The sequence below is a fragment of the Bison bison genome, unplaced genomic scaffold (assembly GCF_000754665.1).
Source record: "Bison bison bison isolate TAMUID 2011002044 unplaced genomic scaffold, Bison_UMD1.0 scf7180017864289, whole genome shotgun sequence".
Classification (NCBI taxonomy): Eukaryota; Metazoa; Chordata; class Mammalia; order Artiodactyla; family Bovidae; genus Bison; species Bison bison.
In genome coordinates, this window is record NW_011494861.1 from 15256685 (window position 1) to 15276466 (window position 19782).

The 19782-nt window shown below is 39.5% G+C and overlaps 1 protein-coding gene across 4 annotated transcripts in view; it reads left to right on the plus strand.

The window, feature by feature from the left end:
- The first annotated feature begins 9004 nt into the window (after positions 1-9004).
- KLHL20 (kelch-like family member 20) overlaps positions 9005-19782 on the plus strand; it is a 56880-nt gene continuing 46102 nt past the window's right edge. The window contains exons 1-2 of one of the 4 annotated variants that reach the window (XM_010850069.1): positions 9005-9150; positions 10080-10143. In XM_010850069.1, coding sequence (XP_010848371.1) covers positions 10121-10143 — 23 coding nt within the window. In that variant the 5' untranslated portion in view covers positions 9005-9150; positions 10080-10120. Of the gene's footprint in view, positions 9509-10079; positions 10144-19782 lie in introns of all 4 variants that reach the window. The other 3 variants (XM_010850068.1, XM_010850070.1, XM_010850071.1) reach the window with 3 other exon arrangements.

Consider the following 19782-nt stretch of genomic DNA (forward strand, 5'->3'; position numbering starts at 1 on the left):
CTTTCATGCATTGGAGAAGGAAATGGCAGCCCACTCCAGTGTTCTTGCCTGGAGAATCCCAGGGATGGGGGAGCCTGGTGGGCTGCAATCTATGGGGTCGAACAGAGTCGGACACGACTGAAGTGACTTAGCATACCATCAGTCTGGGCTGCAGTTGGCGAGCCACTACTGAACTTATTAGTGATTCTGGGTACCCTTCTCTCTAGCACCTTCCCTTTTGGTAAATGGTATCTCCTCTAGTCTGTCCCATGGATATTATTGCCTGGTGAGTCTTCCAGGCTTATGTCCATTTTAGCATGCTCACTTCTTTGAACTTTAAATCCCTTGATCTACTGTCTTGCATGGCAGTTCAATCTTCTTCATTTAATATGAGTCATCATACTTTCCATATGTATGAAACCATTCTGACGGCATGTTTACCCCATTTCCTGAGATCCTTGTCAGGTTGTTAAATCCTGTAACCCAAGAGAGTTGCTTCCAAATTATTAATTAAACTGCCTTAGAAACTCTGTATTCTATCCACATTGATCCAGCACTCTCAGAATTCAGTCCCATGTGTACTCACCAAGACATCCTGAACTCCTAGGATATAGTCCCTTTTACCCCATCATCATGTATACCCTCCTGGATCCTGAACACCTTGTCCCTTTCCTTCATTTTCAAGTCCATTACATCCCTAGCCAGGTTAGTTAGTGACTTAATTCTCCTGGCTCAAAGGGTTCATGGATCTTTGGGAATTAAATATTTCTAGGTACATGACCCCAGATATCACCATTCCATGTGTCAAGGTCCCACTTTTTCCTAATTAGCGCCATGTCCTTGGCATACTGGGGACTTCCCTGGTGGTCTAGTGGTTGAGTCTGCCTTGCAATTCAGAGGATGAGGGTTCAATCCCTAGTCAGGGAACCAAGATCCCACTAAGATCCAACATGCTGTGGAGCAACTAAGCCTGCATGCCACAACTAGAGAGCCTGCAATTAAGACCCAATGCCCACACCATCTTACCTGTCTCCTGAGAAACAACAGTTAGAATCCTGTATGGAACAACTGATTGGTTCAAGATTGAGAAAGGAGTACAACTGTTTGTTTAACCTATACGCTGAGACATCGTGAGAAATGACGGGCTGGATGAGTTACAAGCTGGAATCAAGATACGTGGGAGAAATAACAACCTCAAGTATGCAGATGATACCACTCTAATGGCAGAAGGTGAAGAGGAACTAAAGAGCCTCGATGAGAGTGAAGGAGGAGAGTGAAAGTGTTGGCTTACAACTAAATATTAAAAAAACATACAGCCCCATTACTTCATGGCAAATAGAAGGGGAAAAGGTGGAAGTTTTTTCAGATTTCCTTTTCCCTATGCTCTAAAATCACTATGCATTACAGGATTCACTATATGCCAATTTGTCATTCAGTTAGGTCCAATTGTTTTTCAATATTCAGGTATTGCTTCTTTCTCTTTTGATTAAATTTTATTTAAAAATTGTTAAAAGGGGATGACAGAGGATGAGATGGCTGGATGGCATCACCAACTCCATGCACATGAGTTTGAGTGAACTCTGGGAGTTGGTGATGGACAGGGAGGCCTGGTGTGCTGTGCTTCATGGGGTCGCAAAGAGTCGGGCACGACTGAGCGACTGAACTGAACTGAACTGAACTGAAAGATGTTTAAATAAAATGTCTTTAATTTTATTGAAATAAAAAATTTTATTTAATAATAAGATAATAAGTAATAAATTTTATTTAAGTAAAAATATAGCTTCCTTAAATGAATTTTTAGTTATTAAGAACATTTAATAAATAAAAATATAAAATTGAATACTTTCAGAGATATCTGACTTCCGTCCTTGATTTCTCTGTTCCTTCCTTTCCCCTCTAGCTAACCATTTTTATTCTAAGTTTATCTTTCTATTTAAAAAAAATAAGTACATACAGTATTTACATCACACATATTTCTATACCCTTTTAAAAGCAAAGTTAACATATTATAAACACTGTTCACTTAGGTTTTATTTCTTAACAATATATCCTAAAGATTGCACTGTGCAAGTATACAGAGATCATCCTCATTTCTTTTTTTAGCTGAATAATCCTATTATGTGGCTATCCTATTGCTTATTCAATCAATCCCCTATTGAGAAGCCTTGGGGTTGTTTCCATGCATTTGCTTCCAAAAAGAATCCTGCAGTTAATAACCTGATGCATAATTCTTTTTTCATTTTTGCAAGTATTTCCTTGGGATAGTGAGATTGCTGAGTTAGAGGGTAAATGCAAATATAATTTTGCTAAATCTTACCAAAACCCTGCCCAAAGAAGTTCAATCATTTTGCACACACACCAGCAATTAATGAGAATGCCTCCTTCCCCACAGTCATGCCAACAAAGCAGATTGTCCAGTTCTGGATTTTTGCCTACTGGTAGGTCTTCAGTTCGGTTCAGTTCAGTTCAGTCGCTCAGTCGTGCCCGACTCTTTGCAACCCCATGAATCGCAGCACACCAGGCCTCCCTGTCCATCACCAACTCTGGGAGTTCACTCAGACTCATGTCCATCGAGTCAGTGATGCCATCCAGCTATCTCATCCTTAGTGTAGCTATAATTTGCAATTTATCTTATTTTGAGCGAGACTGAATATATTTGCAAGAGTTTAAGGATCATTTCTATTTCTGTGAACTGCCTGTCCATATGTTTGCCAGAGTATCTGTATTATTTCTTCTTTCTCCATTTTTAGAAGATCTAGTACATTATGAATCCTATATTGCAAATGTTTTTCCTAATTGTCATTTTCTTAACTTCATTTGTAATATTTTTTCCATGGAAACTTTTTTATGCATTCAAATTTGTCAATCTTTTTGCCTCTAGATTTTGATTTATAGTCAGGGAAGTTTTCCTGCATATTTAATAAAAAAAAATCCATCCTTGTTTTCTTGTACTATTTTAGATTTTCATTACTTGCATTTAAACTTCTGATACATCTGGTTGTTGTGGGGTAGAAAGACCCAGCTCCTTTATTCCAACTTGTGACAACTCTGAAGGGCCATCCCTGCTTCTGAACTTCCCATAGTGTCATCATAGACCTTCATAGAGGTCTTTGTTGAAACTACAGTGGGGTCCAGCTCCTTATGCAGAGTACATTCAATGTTACCTTTTTCCATAGTTACATTGTATCATTTATGAAACAGTCCATGTATTCCTGACTGATGTGAGATAACAGCTTTATCAGGTGCTAAATTTCCATGTGTTCTTTGGTTTATTTCTGGATTTTTCTACCCTGCTTTATTCATCTGTCTGTTCATACACCAAAATCACAGTTTTAACTATAGAGGTTTTAGAACATGTTGTACTAATATCTGTTAGCGTGAGCCCTCCCATTTCCTGCTTCCATATTTAGTCTGTTTCTGGATATTCTTATTTGTCTGTTCTTGCATATGAATGTTATAATCAACTCAGCTAACTCTGTCAAAACTCTAATATTAATTTATGTGGATTGCATTAAATTTATAAATGTATTTATGGAGCACCGTCATCTCTATAAAGCTGAGTTGTCTTCTCCAGTAACAAGAATGTCTTTCTCCTGCATTGCAAGTGGATTCTTTACCACTGAGTCACTGGGAAAACCCAGTATCTGAATAGAACTCATCCAAGAGAATTTACTCTTTTCCTCAGTAATATGTTCACAGCATGCTTAGAGGTATCCTTTTTCTTATTTAATCTCCATTTCTTTACTTGTGGGAATAGCTCTAAAGTCTGCCTGCATTTTTATGGACTTCAGTTACCTATTGCCTCCTAAGTTATTAATAATGAAATAAAATTGTACCCATTTGTGATTTTGTCATTGTTGTTGTTCAGTTGCTAAGTTTTGTCCAATTCTTTGCAACCCTATAGACTGCAGCACACCAGCCTTCCGTGTCCTTCACTATCTCCCAGAGTTTGCTCAAACTCATGTTCACTGAGTCGGTTATGCCATCCAACCATCTCATCCTCTGTCATCCCTTTCTCCTCCTGCCCTTAATCTTTTCCAGCATCGGGGTCTTTTCCAGTGAGTTGGCTCTTCACATCAGGTGGCCAAAATATTGGAGCTTCAGCTTCAACATCAGTCCTTCCAATGAATATCCAGGGGTGATTCCATTTATGATTGGTGTTACTTAAATGTTAGATTGTTTCTCTACCACAAAATAATCCCATTTTGTGAAATGACTTTGCTTTACCCTAGCTAATAACTTATTCATCATATGACTGGAGTGTTAGTAGGAGGCAGGGAACAGATTTGAATTTGAAACTAATTTAGGTCACTTTCTCCTTAATGAAAGCAGTGGGACTCTGGAGGCAATCACATCACATGCCTTCACATTTAAATGCAGAGGATTCACAGTATATTGAAGGCATACAGCCAACTCAGATTTAGAACCTCTGAATTAGGTGCTGACTAGTCCTATAGATTTTGATAGGCTTTAATTATGAGTCTAAATTTATCCTGTGGATAACTGAGAATCTATATTATATTTTAAGCAAGGGTGGAATGTGATGAAGTTATAGTTTTTAAGGAGCATAATTAAATCAAATCATTTAAAGGAGGTTCAAACATTAACATATTCGCCATTCAAACAGTAACAATTTGCCTATAATTCATATACATATTTTAAAGATAAAAGCAATACCTAGTTGGGATCTAGTTCCCTGACCAGGGATCAGACTCAGGCCCCCTGCATTAGGAGAACAGAGTCTTAGCCACTGGACCACCTAGGAAGTCCCTCCACATTTTCTTTATCCATTCATACATCGATGGACACAGATTGTTTCCATATTTTGACTATTGTATATGATGCAGCAATGAACTTGGAAGTGTATATATCTTTTTAAGTTAGTGTTTTCATTTTCTTCAGATAAATACTCAGAACTGCTGGATCATATGGTAGCTCTGTTTCTAATTTTTTGAGGAACCTCTATACTGTTTTCCATAATGGTTGCACTAGTTTACATTCCCACCAACAGTACACAGTATTCCCTTTTCTCCACATTTTCACTGATATTTTGGCTGCTCTAGGTCTTGGATGCTGTGTAGGCTTTTCCTTAGTTGCAGAGAGAGGGGCTACTCTAGTTGCAGTGTGTAGGTTTCTCATTTCAGTGGCTTCTCTTGTTGCAAAGGACAGGCTTTAGGGTGCTTGGGCTTCAGTAGTTGTGGCTCATGGGTTCAGTATTTTCAGCACACAGACTCAATAATTGTGGTGCATAGACTCATGTGGGATCATGCATCATGTGGGATCTGTGTGGGATCATGCACCATGTGGATCAGGTATCCAACTGTCTCGTGCGTTGGCTGGCAGATCCACTGCACCATCAGGGGAGCTGACCTGACTTCTTGTCTTTTTGATTACAGCCATTCTAAAAGGTGTGAGGTGATATCTCATTGTAATTTCGATTTGCATTTCCCTGGTCATTAGTGATGCTGAGCAAATTTTCATGTGCCTGTTGGCCGTCTGTAAGTCTTTGGGAAAATGTGTATCCAGATCATCTGCCCATTTAAATTAGATTGCTTTTTGTTTGTTTTCTGCTGTTCAGTTGTGTGAGTTCTTTTTATATTTTGGATACTAACCCCTTATCAGATATATGTGTTGCAAATGTTTTCTCCCATTTAGCAGGTTGCCTTTTCGCTTTGTGCAGAAGCTTTTCCCACAATTCATAGTGATAGATTTTTAAATTTTAAGATGAGGGGGAGTGGTGTTAGATTGATTTTATTTAAGTGAATACTTCATTACCTACTAGCTTAACACTAACTAGCTGCAGAATCTTAAGTCAGTGATTTAATTACCTGTATGCCTCAACATCCTCATCTGTAGAGTGGGGATAATCTGTCTCTCCTAGTGTTTTGTTTTTAAGGCTGTTTTTGTAGAATTTGTGGTGATTATCTAATACTTCCTATAGCACCATGAATATTTTAATGTGCTTTTTTTCCATTTTACAGAGGAGTTTATATAAGTACAACTGGGTTGTTTAGTCGAGATCCATGTTCATCGCTGTTAAATCATAGATTTAAATTGATGTTACCTAAAACCAACCATATTCCAATTCAAAGATCCTAAAAATCCCTAGGATGTCCTATACCCCCTGTCAAAATTCACTGCTTTCTGGCTTAGTCTTATTATTTTGCACTCGAAGTCTACCTCAAATTCCCAGATGAGAAGTAAAAACTGAGAGCATCTTATTGTCTACATTTGGTTCCTTTATAGGTCATTTGCACACTCTAGGCCTAATGATTAGCTATGAAAGGCAGCTATTTTGTATTATAGCCATTAATTAATTATATGATTGATTCATACAAAGGAAAAATATCTTTATTAAAGTCCCCAAATTTAAATAAAACCAGCCTTTATTTACCATCAATCATAGCAAGAACATTTCTGGAAATATTCATCCATATTCTTTCCCACATGTGATTGTCCCTGTAGTTAATAATGGAACATCTGCATTTTCCTCTTCTAATTTTCAAGGTTTTGAATTTAGGATCAATTGTTAAACCTAAATTGAGCTGAAATATCTCCACATATTTTTCCAGAGAATTTAAAATCAGAATTTCTTACAATAGCCTAGAAGACAGTATATGACCTTGTTCTTGCCTATTGCTCTTTGTTGTTGTCGTTCAGTCACCCAGTCACGTCCAACTCTTTGCAACCCCATGAACTGCAATACCCCAGGCCTCCCTGTTCCTCACCATCTCCCAGAGTTTGCCTAAGTTCATGTTCATTGCATCAGTGATGCCATCCAGCTATCTCATCCTGTGATACCCTCTTTTCCTTCTCCCCGTAATCTTTCCCAGGATCAGGGACTTTTCCAATGAGTCGTCTGTTCACATCGGATGACCAAAATACCTATTTCTCTTACCTCATGTCTAATATTCAGAGAACGCAATGGCACCCGACTCCAGTACTCTTGCCTAGAAAACCCCATGGATGGAGGAGTCTGGTAGGCTACAGTCCATGGGATCGCGAAGAGTTGGACTGTGGGCAAGGGAGAATGAGTAGTTTAAAAATTACATTGAAGGACCCAAATTCTTTCAGTCTCTCTGTTCTACCTCCCTTATTGTCTAGCTTCATTCTCCTCTGCCTTCCCTCATGGTTACAAAATGGTTGTGGTGCTTCCAGGTGTCTCATCCAGGCATAACAGTGGCCAAAGGGAAAAGATGCTATCTCTTCCTGTATCTCTTCTAAAAATGCTAGGGAATCTTATCCCACAGTCCCCATTAGATTTCTTCTGATTTCTTATTAGTCTGTATTGGTCATTTGCATGGAGGTGGTTTAGACTAATTACTCATAATGAAAAACATATTGGAAAATCAACTATCATAAATGTCGTGGTCCATGCACAGATTGGAAAAGAATTTCCAAACATGAGGCAGAATGAAAGGAGAATAGAGTTTATTAGAGTGGGGGAAGAGGTGGGTACTGCCAGTAAAATGGGCCAGCTTCCTGACAGTCAGGGAGAGCTGACTCTGAATGTTGGTCTTTGGTCTGTTTTTATAGTCAGGGGACAAGGAACAGGGTAGGTGTCTTGTGAGTCATTTGCTGATTGAATGAGGTATGTATGCATTCCCTATACAGGCCTTGGAGAAGAGTAAGACAAATACCTTTCCTTACATGGGGTAAGAGGGGGACAGGCCACGCTACTCAAGAGGGCTCAAAAATTCCACAACAGTTACAACATGCTGGGAAGGGTGATAAGGGTCTGGTTTTTTCTGTTCCTACATTCCAACACCTTTCTTGCTCATCTTGTTCTTTTGTCCTCAGGGCACCACAATAACCACATGAATGAGCACTAGAATTTAGGATGGTGTCTATCTTGTTCACGACCATTTCCAAAGCTTAGGTTAGTACTTGACATGCAATAAGTGCTCAATTAATAAGTCCATTTAAGGTAAGAGGAGAGAATACTGACATTTGTTGAGTGCCTACTAAGTGCCAGACACAGAACATGATCTTCATTATAATTTACCCCTCTCAAAAATTGTGTAAAAAAGGGTATTGTTTCTCTTTTACACAAAAGAAACTAATACTTAAGAGATTAAGAAACTTGACCAAGACCACCAATCTAGTGAGTCGTAGGGCTAAGATTTGAAACTATGGGTGTCTGGATCTAAAGACCATGCATCTCCCACTACAAGCTAATTAACAAAAGATATTCTTTCCCTTTCAGAAACAACTGCAAAAATCTGTGTAGATTCCATTGTGAAGAACAGCTAAAGAAAATGTGGTTAAGTTCATGCTTAGCCTATAATAGTTATCAGGAAACCAGCAGCAGCCTTTCACTAATATTACTGACATTGTATCCTCCACCCTATCACTTGTTTTCTAAACATATAGTGAAAAATAGGTGGCTGTGTGCTGTGGGGAAATCAGGCAAGGGACAAATTGAAAAAAAAAAAAAATTATTTTCCTCCCTAATGCTAAAGTGAATTCAGAGCAGTATTTGGTGAAGTGTTTGTTATAGAATACTAAGTGAAAGGGCAATCTGACATAAACTTAAAATCCTGAATAAAACCCTGGGGTCTTGAAAGCCAACCTGGGAAATCTGGAAAATCAGGTCTATTTCTGATCTGTCTGTGGATCCTCAGCAGCTTGCACACGGGAGTGGCCTCATAGATATATGTCAACCACATGTACACATGTGTCAATCATTCAACCCACAATTAGGGGAAAAATCGTGCCAACAGGAGATGTACCAGCTACAAATAAATCACAATTCCTGGCTTTCTGTGACTCCTCCCATCTTCCTATTGACTTCTGCTGAGGAAAACAAAGCAGAAAGGAGAAGCCTTCAGTAGTCAAACACTGCCAGTTCAGCAATGAACTCGCACATCCTCGGGATACAAGGAACTGGGTACAAGGACAGGCAGTCTTTGAGGGGACCGAAGCCCCAACAAAGAGCGCAGCTATATCCTGATCTGGGCCGGAACCTCTTGGTAAAGTATGTGGGTTCCAGAGGGAACGATTTAGGAACAGGACCACTTCCTGCGGCTGAAGTGGGGCGAGGGGTGGGGAGGAAATAGCTGGAGGAGCGGCATCCTCCTTGCTCTAGCTGAGGCAGAGAAGGAGCCAGAGAGGAGGCGGCGGGCAGAGGAGGCAGAGGAGACTAAGGCAGAGGAGAAAGTGTCGGAGCCGGTAGGTTAGCAGTCTTAGAGCAGAGGACAGTGGACAGCGCCCTGGACTCGCTTTGTAAATCTGCGGTCCCAAGTTGCGGGGCTGCCCATTGGGTAGGGGCCGTGCTTCGCCCGCCACCTGTCAGTGGGCACCGAGAAGGGACTGTTGGGGCACTGGGGCTGGGCCTTGCGGGGCACCAAACGGCGTTCAAGCGGGCTGCAGCCCTGCCCCGGAGCCACGGAAGGTGCTGGGCTGGTCTGCCTGAGGGCGTGAGGTTCCGCACCCTGGACAGCTTCCCTAGACAGAGGTTGAAATCTGGGAGGAAGGAAGTGGATACTGTGCGTCCCACCTAACCCGGGGACCAGCGAGATCTTGCCAGGTGGGTGGTGGACATCGTTTCGGGAACTGAGGGAAGGGCTGGTAAAGAGAATGTTAGTATTGGAGCCATAGTTTCTCTGCTCTGTTCTGTCTGGGCTGTCGGAAACGGAGTTGTTTATTTTTAAAGGCAAGTACCTGCTCATTCTGATATCGCTTCGGGACAAGTCACCAGCTTTCAGATCCGTTGTTAAGCCAGCGTGTTCGCTACCCGATCCATCATGCTAGTATTGCTGTGGCTATCTGGTGAATACTCTGTAGGGAATCGTTGATAGTGCGGTCAGAGTTAAATGTCTCCGGAGTACTTTTTGGAGAGAGACAAGAGTAGCCTAGCAATTGGGACTGTTTGGCGCACTTTCCCTCAGTTTTACGTATAATCGTTTTAGCATTCACAGTAAAGATGGTCATCTTAAAGGAACTAGGTAAGGGTTATGAGTGTGCATCTGCAAAAGGCCTGTCGTGTAATATAATAGGATATAAAATTCTTTAGCACTGAACGAAATCATTGTATAGAGATTGTTACTGGAAAGATCAGAAATAGTTTTTATTAAGTTACTGCTTTTCTGTTGTCTTAGGTTCGGCTTTAGAGTGTGGTGAAGGGTACTTTTCATGGTGCATGGAAGGAAAGCCAATGCGCAGGTAGGCATTTAGGAAGAAATCCTTCAGTTTCACTAAGTGAAATTCACATAATAATACAGGGTTTCATTTAAAAAAATTTTTAAAGCTTTTCAAATCTTACCAAATTCTGCTTGGAACTAATGATTCTTGTTCTAAAATAAATCAAAAGTAATATCAGAAATTAATAGTTTTTAAAATAGAGTAAAATATAAAAGTTAAATTTCTAAAGAGTGCTAGGAGGTTTATGTAGTTAACATTTCCACTTTCCTTTTTACATGGTAATTTTTTGTGGTAACCATTAAATGTACTATAATACTATATGAGTTGATTATGGTTTTCAATTACCTATAGAATGTAGAGGTTTCTTTTGCCATATAAGACTAATGATTACTTATAATACACTGTATTGAATGTGTAATTATGGTTTTGGTTATTTTATTGATGTTCAATGTACATTTGTTCTATTAATTAAAATAGCTGCATTGCAGGGAAGATTGTTTGAGGACTAAAAAAGGTATTGGACGTAATAACTTAGTCCATAGAAAAATAGAACAATGTATGGGAAAATATAGACAATTTTAGGCCTTCCTAACCCCAGAATTTAGTAATGCTTTTTCTCAATCTGTTCTAACAAACAGGACTCAAATCCTTATTGAAAATCACCCCAGTTCTAGTCCTTCATTTTTAAAACTCATTTTACATTTATTTAACTGTATTTAATCTTTTTTGTTTAACATCAAAGATAAATATATCTAGCAGACCCTTAGAAGAAACATGTTGTGATAGGAGTATGACTTAGAACCAGGAGGAAGAACTAGAATATAAATATTTTTTCCAAATCTGTTAAGGATTTATTGATTCACCTTGACCTAGTCACCTTCGTTGTGTCACTTTTGCTAGAAGTCACCCCAGTTTATTTCCCTAATGTACCTGACCAGGATATTGGGAATTAATGAATGCTTGCAAATGATTTGAGATCTCCAGATGTAAAGATGTTATGGATATAAAATCATAGTACACTTAATCTTATTTGTATCTTACTCTAAAGTAGAAATAATATTTGACTGCAAGTACATGAAGACATTAACAACATGTATATTAAATGCTTCGTCACTTCAGCTTCTAACATGGTTGCAAAAACCACTGATGGCTTCTCATCCTCAGCTGCCATAAATGTCATATGTAATTGTTAAAATAGGAACTTATTTTTTTAAAAAAAGAGAAGGAAGCATGGGGATGTTTTTCATTTGTCATTAATTCCTATATAAAATATTTACTTAATCACTCATTTTTCTGTCTTGCTTTATTATGAAATATTGCCAGTTGTTTAAAATCATGTTGGAGAATTCTGGTGCCATTAATTGTTGAGTTACTGTTCTTTTTTCATCACCATCACTTGGCCAGAGCTTGGCCTATCATTGCTCCCAGGTTTTACTTTTACCTGCTACCTGCTTTAAGTTGTGGTCACATTCCCTACCCTTTCCTTATTGGGCTGTGATTCTTGCTGCCAGCAACCCAGACAGCAGTCTCTGGAAAGTAAGGTTGGGTTTATGCTTACCAGCTATTGGAGAAGCTTTGAATGAGAAATAACTGTTTATATTGAATACATGTTCATTCTCTCTGCTACAGTGGAAGCTCTTTGAGTCTCATGTGTCTTCTGTATCTTTGTATCCCTGGCACCTGGTGATCACTGAATAATTGTTTGAATGAATGAATAGCTGAAGTACCTACAGACTTTTCCCATGAGGGGGAAAAAAGCTACGAACAGGAAAAGATTGCAAAAACATTAGGGTATTCTCATGCTTAATCATAAAGTTTTATGAAGCCAGTTAGCATTTTGTTAGCAAAGCTTCATTGCATTAATTTATTTAACTAGCTATTATGTATAAATGCTACAGAATTTCCAAGATAAAATAGGATATTCAGTGAAACTTAAGTCTCCCAGTGCTGACTGTAGCTCCCAATTTTCCTCTCCAGAGGAACCACTTGAAAACAATTTCTTACATATTCTTTCACAGTATTGTAATGCATATGTAGAACATCTCCTCTTTTTAAAAAGCACTGATATTTGCAATTATTCACATTTTTCTCTATTTTTTTTTCACTTCACATATTATCTTGTTCAGTTCAGTCGCTCAGTCGTGTCCGACTCTTTGTGACCCCATGAACCACAGCATGCCAGGCCTCCCTGTCCATCACCAACTCCCGGAGTCTACCCAAACCCATGTCCATTGAATCGGTGATGCCATCCAGCCATCTTATCCTCTGTCATCCTCTTCTCCTCCTGCCCTCAATCTTTCCCAGCATCAGGGTCTTTTCAAATGAGTCAGCTCTTCACATTGGGTGGCCAAAGTATTGGTGTTTCAACTTCAACATCAGTCCTTCCAATGAACACCCATGACTGATCTCCTTTAGGGTGGACTGGTTGGATCTCCTTGCAGTCCAAGGGACTCTCAACAGTCTTCTCCAACACCACAATTCGAAAGCATCAGTTCTTCGGCGCTCAGCTTTCTTTATAGTCCAACCCTCACATCCATACATGACTACTGGGAAGACCATAGCCTTGACTAGACGGACCTTTGTTGGCAAAGTAATGTCTGTGGTTTTTAATATGCTGTCTAGGTTGGTCATAACTTTCCTTCCAAGGAGTAAGTGTCTTTTAATTTCATGGCTGCAACCACCATCCGCAGTGATTTTGGATCCCAGAAAAATAAAGTTTGACTGTTTCCACTGTTTCTCCATCTATTTGCCATGAAGTGATGGGACCAGATGCCATGATCTTAGTTTTCTGAATGTTGAGCTTTAAGCCAACTTTTTCACTCTCCTCTTTCACTTTCATCAAGAGGAGTTTTAGTTCCTCTTCACTTTCTCCCATAAGGGTGGTGTCATCTGCATATCTGAAGTTATTGATATTTCTCCTGGAAGTCTTGATTCCAGTTTGTGCTTCTTCCAGCCCAGCGTTTTTCATGATGTACTCTGCATATAAGTTAAATAAGCAGTAAATTATGACAAATATATTTAGACCCACCTGTTACTTGTAGGTACTATTAACCAGTCCCTTCGAGAGACATTTAAGTTATTTTATAGTTTGCTGTTACAACCAGTTCTTCTATGAATGTCTTTGTATGTGGTTTTTGACCAATTGTATAAGTATAAAATAAATTCTTAGATATAAAATTCCCCAAAGAGTATGTGCATTTTAAAACTTTGAATTACAAATTCCCATCCTTAGAGATTATACCTGTCTATAGTCTAACCAACAGTGTGACTAGTTCCCAAGATATTATTTTTTAATCATTGGTATAATTTAGAGACACTAAAATATTTTGCAGTATAATTCTTCCATCTTAAATATAGGAAACTGGGCCCGATTTTATTATGAATTGGTTTATTCACTCATCATTTATATCGTACTTGTTTTATGTTTGTTTACTGCATATATACAGGTAAAGTGATGGAAAGACATGTAAATAGATACTATAATGCATCATGAAGGATTTTAATAGAGATGTACACCTCTGCTTTGTAGAGATGAAGAAAGCTTCACAGAGTTGGTAATATGTGAGCTGGATCTTCTAGAAAGGATAAGAATTTGTTTTAAAGTAAAGAATATACTTGAAAGGATAAGAATTAAAGAAGGGAGATAGTAAAATATGCCATAAACAGAAGGAACGGCTGTGCTGCCCAAAAAACAAAAAGACCCCAAGATCTGAAAGTGTATGACATGTATAGAATGGTAAGTATATCTGGAGTATAGAGTATATGAGGGAGGAAGAAGGGAAAGGAAGGTAGGGGGAAAGAGCACGAAAAGTGAGGCTACAACCACTGGAAAGAGTCTATACCCTTTAGGTATTTAAGAACCAATGGATGTTGTTATACAATTGAGATTTGTTCTTTGGGCTGATATTTAAGAAGATAGGATGTGGACTAGAAAGAAGGAAGAAAGGATAGCAAAAAGTACTAATTTAAAGGAGTTTGTGGGGAATTCTCTGGTGGTCCAGAAGTTAGGGCTCTGCACTTTCTCTGCTGAGGGTCTGGGTTCAACCCCTGCTTGGGGAGCTAATCCCACAAGCTGTGCAGCAATGAAGGAAAAAAGAAGCTGTGGTAGTTAAAGCTGATGAGAGCCTGAAGTAGATACATGGCAGTAGGGATTGAGAGAAGAGTTTGGAATTGAGAGTTTGTTTAATAGTAAAATCAAAAGGATTTGGTGAATATAGAGTGAGGAAAAGGTAATGATACAAGCAACTCCAAAGATCTCAGGTTAGTGCTGCCATAATGAAATAAAAAATACAGAAAGAGAACAGATTTCACTAAGCCAAGAATAGATTCTCTCTTACATTCTTTAGATTATTATGTCTAGGAAACAGCCAGGCAGAGATAGCCAGCATATAATTCGAATATGGGTCTATAGCAGAAGAATGGTTTGAAAATTGTGAGTCACCAGTATGCAGAAGATTCTTGAAGTTGTATATGTGAATGAGAGTAGAACAGAAAAGGAGGATGCCAAAAACAGAATCCTAGGGAGTACCAGGGGTGTCTCAGGTGGGGCCTAAGATGAAAACCCAATGAAGGTTCATCAGTGGGTAAGAAGCTTTAGATTCTTTGGCTCTTATTTAGTCGTATCTAGAGTTTTTATTGACAGTGTGCACTCATGGTGAAGACAGATGAGCTCCTTGAGTTCAACATCAAAAGGCAAATCCTGTTCAGATCTCTTGTCTTTAGAATTTCCGATTTATTCTGCTGCTGCTGCTGCTAAGTCACTTCAGTCATGTCCAACTCTGTGCGATCCCATAGACGGCAGCCCACCAGGCTTCCCCGTCCCTGGGATTCTCCAGGCAAGAACACTGGAGTGGGTTGCCATTTCCTTCTCCAGTGCATGAAAGTGAAAAGTGAAAGTGAAGTTGCTCAGTCGTGTCCAACTACAGCGACCCCATGGATTGCAGCCTTCCAGGCTCCTCCGTCCATGGGATCTTCCAGGCAAAAGTACTGGAGTGGGGTGCAATTGCCTTCTCCGCTGATTTATTCTAGTCAGTCTAAAATGTATTCCTCAAAATAAATTATAAGATACACCAGCTTGATTTGGCTCTTTCTTGGTGTGGCATGCCCTGTAGGTTGGCTTGCTCAACACATTTCCCTTTCCTCCTCCTCCTGTTTAGACACAAGAAAATAAATGTTATACTTTATATCTTTAATATTATTTTCATTTGGGGATGGCTTATGTAACATGTATGGGACTCCTCTGGTAGCTCACTGATAAAGTAACCACCACCAATGCAGAAGACACAGGTTCGATCCCTGGATTGGGAAGAGCCCCTGGAGAAGGAAATTCCAGCCCATTTCAGTATTCTTGCCTGGAAAATCACATGGACAGAAGAACCTGGCAGGCTGCAGTGCATGGGGTCACAAAAGAGTCAGACATGACTTAGCAACTAAGTAAGAAAAACGTGTAACGCAGTGCTGCCAATGAGATGTCAGTGGAAGTTGCTGAGAGGTACCCTAGGAAGATTGTTTTTCTGACGTAAAGGGAGAAACCAGCTTGTTTGCATGACCTTCCTCCATCTTGCCTTGATTGCCGGGCCAAGGCACCTAGTGCTGACCCTTGTTTCACCCAGTAAACAGAGATGAGATGTCTTAGAATTGAAGTATTCATGACCTATTTTCAGATTAAGGAATTAACAGCCTGGCTTTCTGGTACGGAATCAGGTCTGGAATGTAGTGCCTAGTGGATGCTCTTCTAATAAGCAGCACTGGAGCATTGAGATGTTATTTCTGTTTTAAGGATTTGTATGCACAAATCTCTAGCTCTCCCTATCCAGGTGTGCTTGGGACTTTAAATGAAGGTGACCTCAGCTGAATCTTTTAACAGCAGGCAGTGTTAGTCACTCAGTCGAGTCCAACTCTTTGCAACCCCATTGACTGTAGCCCACCAGGCTCCTCTCTCCATAGAATTCTCCAGGCAAGAATACTGGAGTGGGTTGCCATTCCCTTCTCCAGGGGATCTTCCTGACCCAGGAATCGAACCTGAGTCTCCTGCAATGCAAGCAAATTCTTTACCATTTGAGTCACTGGGGAAGCCCCAAGAGAGGTAATCTGTGTCCAAATTAAGACAAATTTTTGAAGTATAAAAGGAGAGATGCTTGTTTAGTAGATAGGGAGCACAATTCCAAGCTAAAGAAAGAGAAAATGACTCTTTCCTCAGTTAAGACTTACTTTTGAAGTAGATCTGAGGAAGAAGTGCCATGATAGCTTTGCAATTTAAGTTGACTCACACATTTTGGATATGTGGAAAGGCTTTTTTTGAATGTACTTTTTGTTTAGTCGCTCAGTCATGTCCGTCTCTATGGCCCTATGGACTATAGCCCACCAGGCTTCTCTGCCTATGGAATTTTTCCAGGGAAGAATACTAGAGCAGGTTGCCATTTCCTTCCTCTTCCAGGTGATCTTCCCTCCCAGGGATTGAACCTATGTCTCTTGTGTCTCCTGCATTGGCAGGCAGACTCATTACCACTAGTGCTACCTGGGAAGTGGTATAGAAAGGTACTAAAACTGTAATATTCCTTTAGTAAAAATGAAGAAGATTTAAAATATTTTACTTGTTGTTTGATTTATGTTTTCTACATGCACATTACTTGATTCTTCTATCTTTTAAGGAGATTTTTCTTTTCATGGGAATGACCCATCCATTTACCTAGCCTGCATTTCCTTAACCTCCTAAAAATTCTTAGGAATTTCACCTTCACTCACTTCAAAAATTCATTCCTACTCTCACTCAGAAAGGCTCTCTCTGAAATCGTTAAGTCCTAATAACTTGTTTTCTGACTGTAACCTCTTGAATGCTCACTCCATCTGTTCTTTGACCTAGTCATAATCAACATGGCTTTTGTCTCTTGTGTTTTCACACAGTTTATTCCTACAACCACTTCAACCATTTTCTGGCCGCTACTCACTCAACTCTTGAGTATGTACATGGCATTTCTCAATTCTAGATTAATGCAGGCATTTATATTCTCTAATTTGGGCTGCAGATTGTTGCTGGATAAAACCAGCCACGGGGAATTCATGCTACTGTAGTCAGAGTCTTTAATATCATTGAGCCAACAGTGTTATCCAAAATCAATGCTTGCTCATTCCCCACAATAGCTGTTTCACATCCTCACCCAGTCTTCTTATGACCCTCTTAGCACTCCTTTCAGTAGCAGCAAGTGATCTGTTCCCTCAGCTCCTACTTCACAAAAAAAATAGAGGCCATCAGGTATGAACTTCCTCCGGCTCTGACACCTCCTTACCCAAAAATATCTATCCGTTTCCACACTGTGTTTCCTCCCACTCCTGTCCCCTGATCTCTTATGGGGAGCCCTTCTTCCTTTTATCTATGATCCATCCTTCTATATTTCTTTTTATTCCACTGCTCAAGAATTTTGCTCCATCATTTATTCTCTCCCTCTTTACATATATTTTAAAACTTCTCCCTCCTTCTGCTTCATTGCTTCAATATATAATCGTTTTCCTGCTGTTACTCTCTGTAAGTAGACGTAGAACTTTATGTCTCTTTTCACAGCCAAGCTTCTTTCTAGAAATACTGCATACTCATTGTTGCTTTCTTTGCCTTTATTGAGAACTGCCATCAAATACATCAGATTTTTACTGAATGTTTAGGAATAATGAAAGAAGCCATAAAAGTCCTTAGCCATTCAACATTTTTTCACTGGCTGTTGCTGTCCTTAAGTCACAACCTGCCACCATTTTTAACCAGTCTTCATTTCTTTTGCTTTCTGGTTGTTGTTTTTTTTTTTTTTAATTAATTAATTTATTTTAGTTGGGGCTAATTACTTTACAACATTGTAGTGGTTTTTGCCATACATTGACATGAATCCGCCATGGGTGTACATGTGTTCCCCATCCTGAACCCCGCTCCCACCTCCTTCCCCATCCCATCGCTCAGGGTCATCCCAGTGCACCGGCCCTGAGCACCCTGTCTCATGCATTGAACCTGGACTGGCGATCTATTTCACATATGATAATATACATGTTTCAATGCTATTCTGTCAAATCATCCCACCCTCGCCTTCTCCCACAGAGTCCAAAAGTCTGTTCTTTACATCTGTGTCTCTTTTGCTGTCTCGCATATACAGTCATCGTTACCATCTTTCTAAATTCCATATATATGCGTTAATATACTGTATTGGTGTTCTTCTTTCTGACTTACTTCACTCTGTGTAGTAGGCTCCAGTTTCTTCCACTTCATTAGAACTGATTCAAATGCATTCTTTTTAATGGCTGAGTAATATGCCATTGTGTATATGTACTCCAGCCTTCTTATCCATTCGTCTGCCGATGGACATCTAGGTTGCTTCCATGTCCTGGCTATTGTAAACAGTGCTGTGATGAACATTGGGGTACACATTTCATTCTGGTTTCCTCAGTGTGTATGCCCAGCAGTGGGATTGCTGGGTCGTATGGCAGTTCTTTCTGCTTTAATTCTCTCTTTCTCCCCCTAAAACTTTCTCCCTTTGAAATTACCATTACTTTTTTATACTGAGTAGTTCGGGTCTCTTTGTTCCAATCTTGATACCTCTAGTGCTCTGTGCTCAGTCACTTCAGTCATGTCTGATTCTTTGTGACTGCATGGACTGTAGCCTTCCAGGCTTCTCTGTCCATGGGATTTTCCTGGCAAGAATAAAAACAGAGACTAAAAAACAAAGTCCTCATATATCTTTTAGGTAGTTCATATAAGTGCACGGCATAACTTCATGTAAGACAGAGAGTGGTGGGGACTGTGTGAACTAAGATTCCAAGCCCTCCTAATGATATTTAAATTCAGTTTAAATTTCAAAACATAAGAAACCAAAAAGTACTGCAAATGAAGGACATCTAATGATCATTCCAAGGGCTGTCACCTTGCATTTTATAATTAAAAGGCCTAAACAGATATTTTTTTTTAAAGCACCATCTGTCTCTGAAGTAAATGTTGCCCATTCCCACAGAATGTGAAAGAATAATTTAAAAAAATTAATAACACCTTTTTTGTTCCCATGATATATAGAAATTCAAGTGTAGGAATTATTTCTTAAAATTATTTCATATATAATGTCTGATGCCTGTTTACAGAAGTTTTTAGGTTTACTGACATTTTGGTAAATACGAATCCTTGTTTTATTTTATGTGTTTGTCAGTGACTTTGCTGTTACATTTTTTTCTCTTTATAGCTGCATTTTGAATCATTACTTTTTTCACATTGTTTTTTCCTTTCATCTTAGGTCAACATTCTTTTTGTAAAAACTGACAGCTTCCACTAAGAAATTTTATTTATTAGTCAAATTCATTCAGTTCAGTTCTGTCGCTCAGTCGTATCCGACTCTTTGCGACCCCCTGAATCACAGCATGCCAGGCCTCCCTGTCCATCACCAACTCCTGGAGTTCACCCAGACTCACGTCCATTGAGTCAGTGATGCCATCCAGCCATCTCATCCTCTGTCGTCTCCTTCTCCTCCTGCCCCAAATCCCTCCCAGCAACAGAGTCTTTTCCAATGAGTCAACTCTTCACATGAGGTGGCCAAAGTACTGGAGTTTCAGCTTTAGCATCATTCCTTCCAAAGAAATCCCAGGGCTGATCTCCTTCAGAATGGACTGGTTGGATCTCCTTGCAGTCCAAGGGACTCT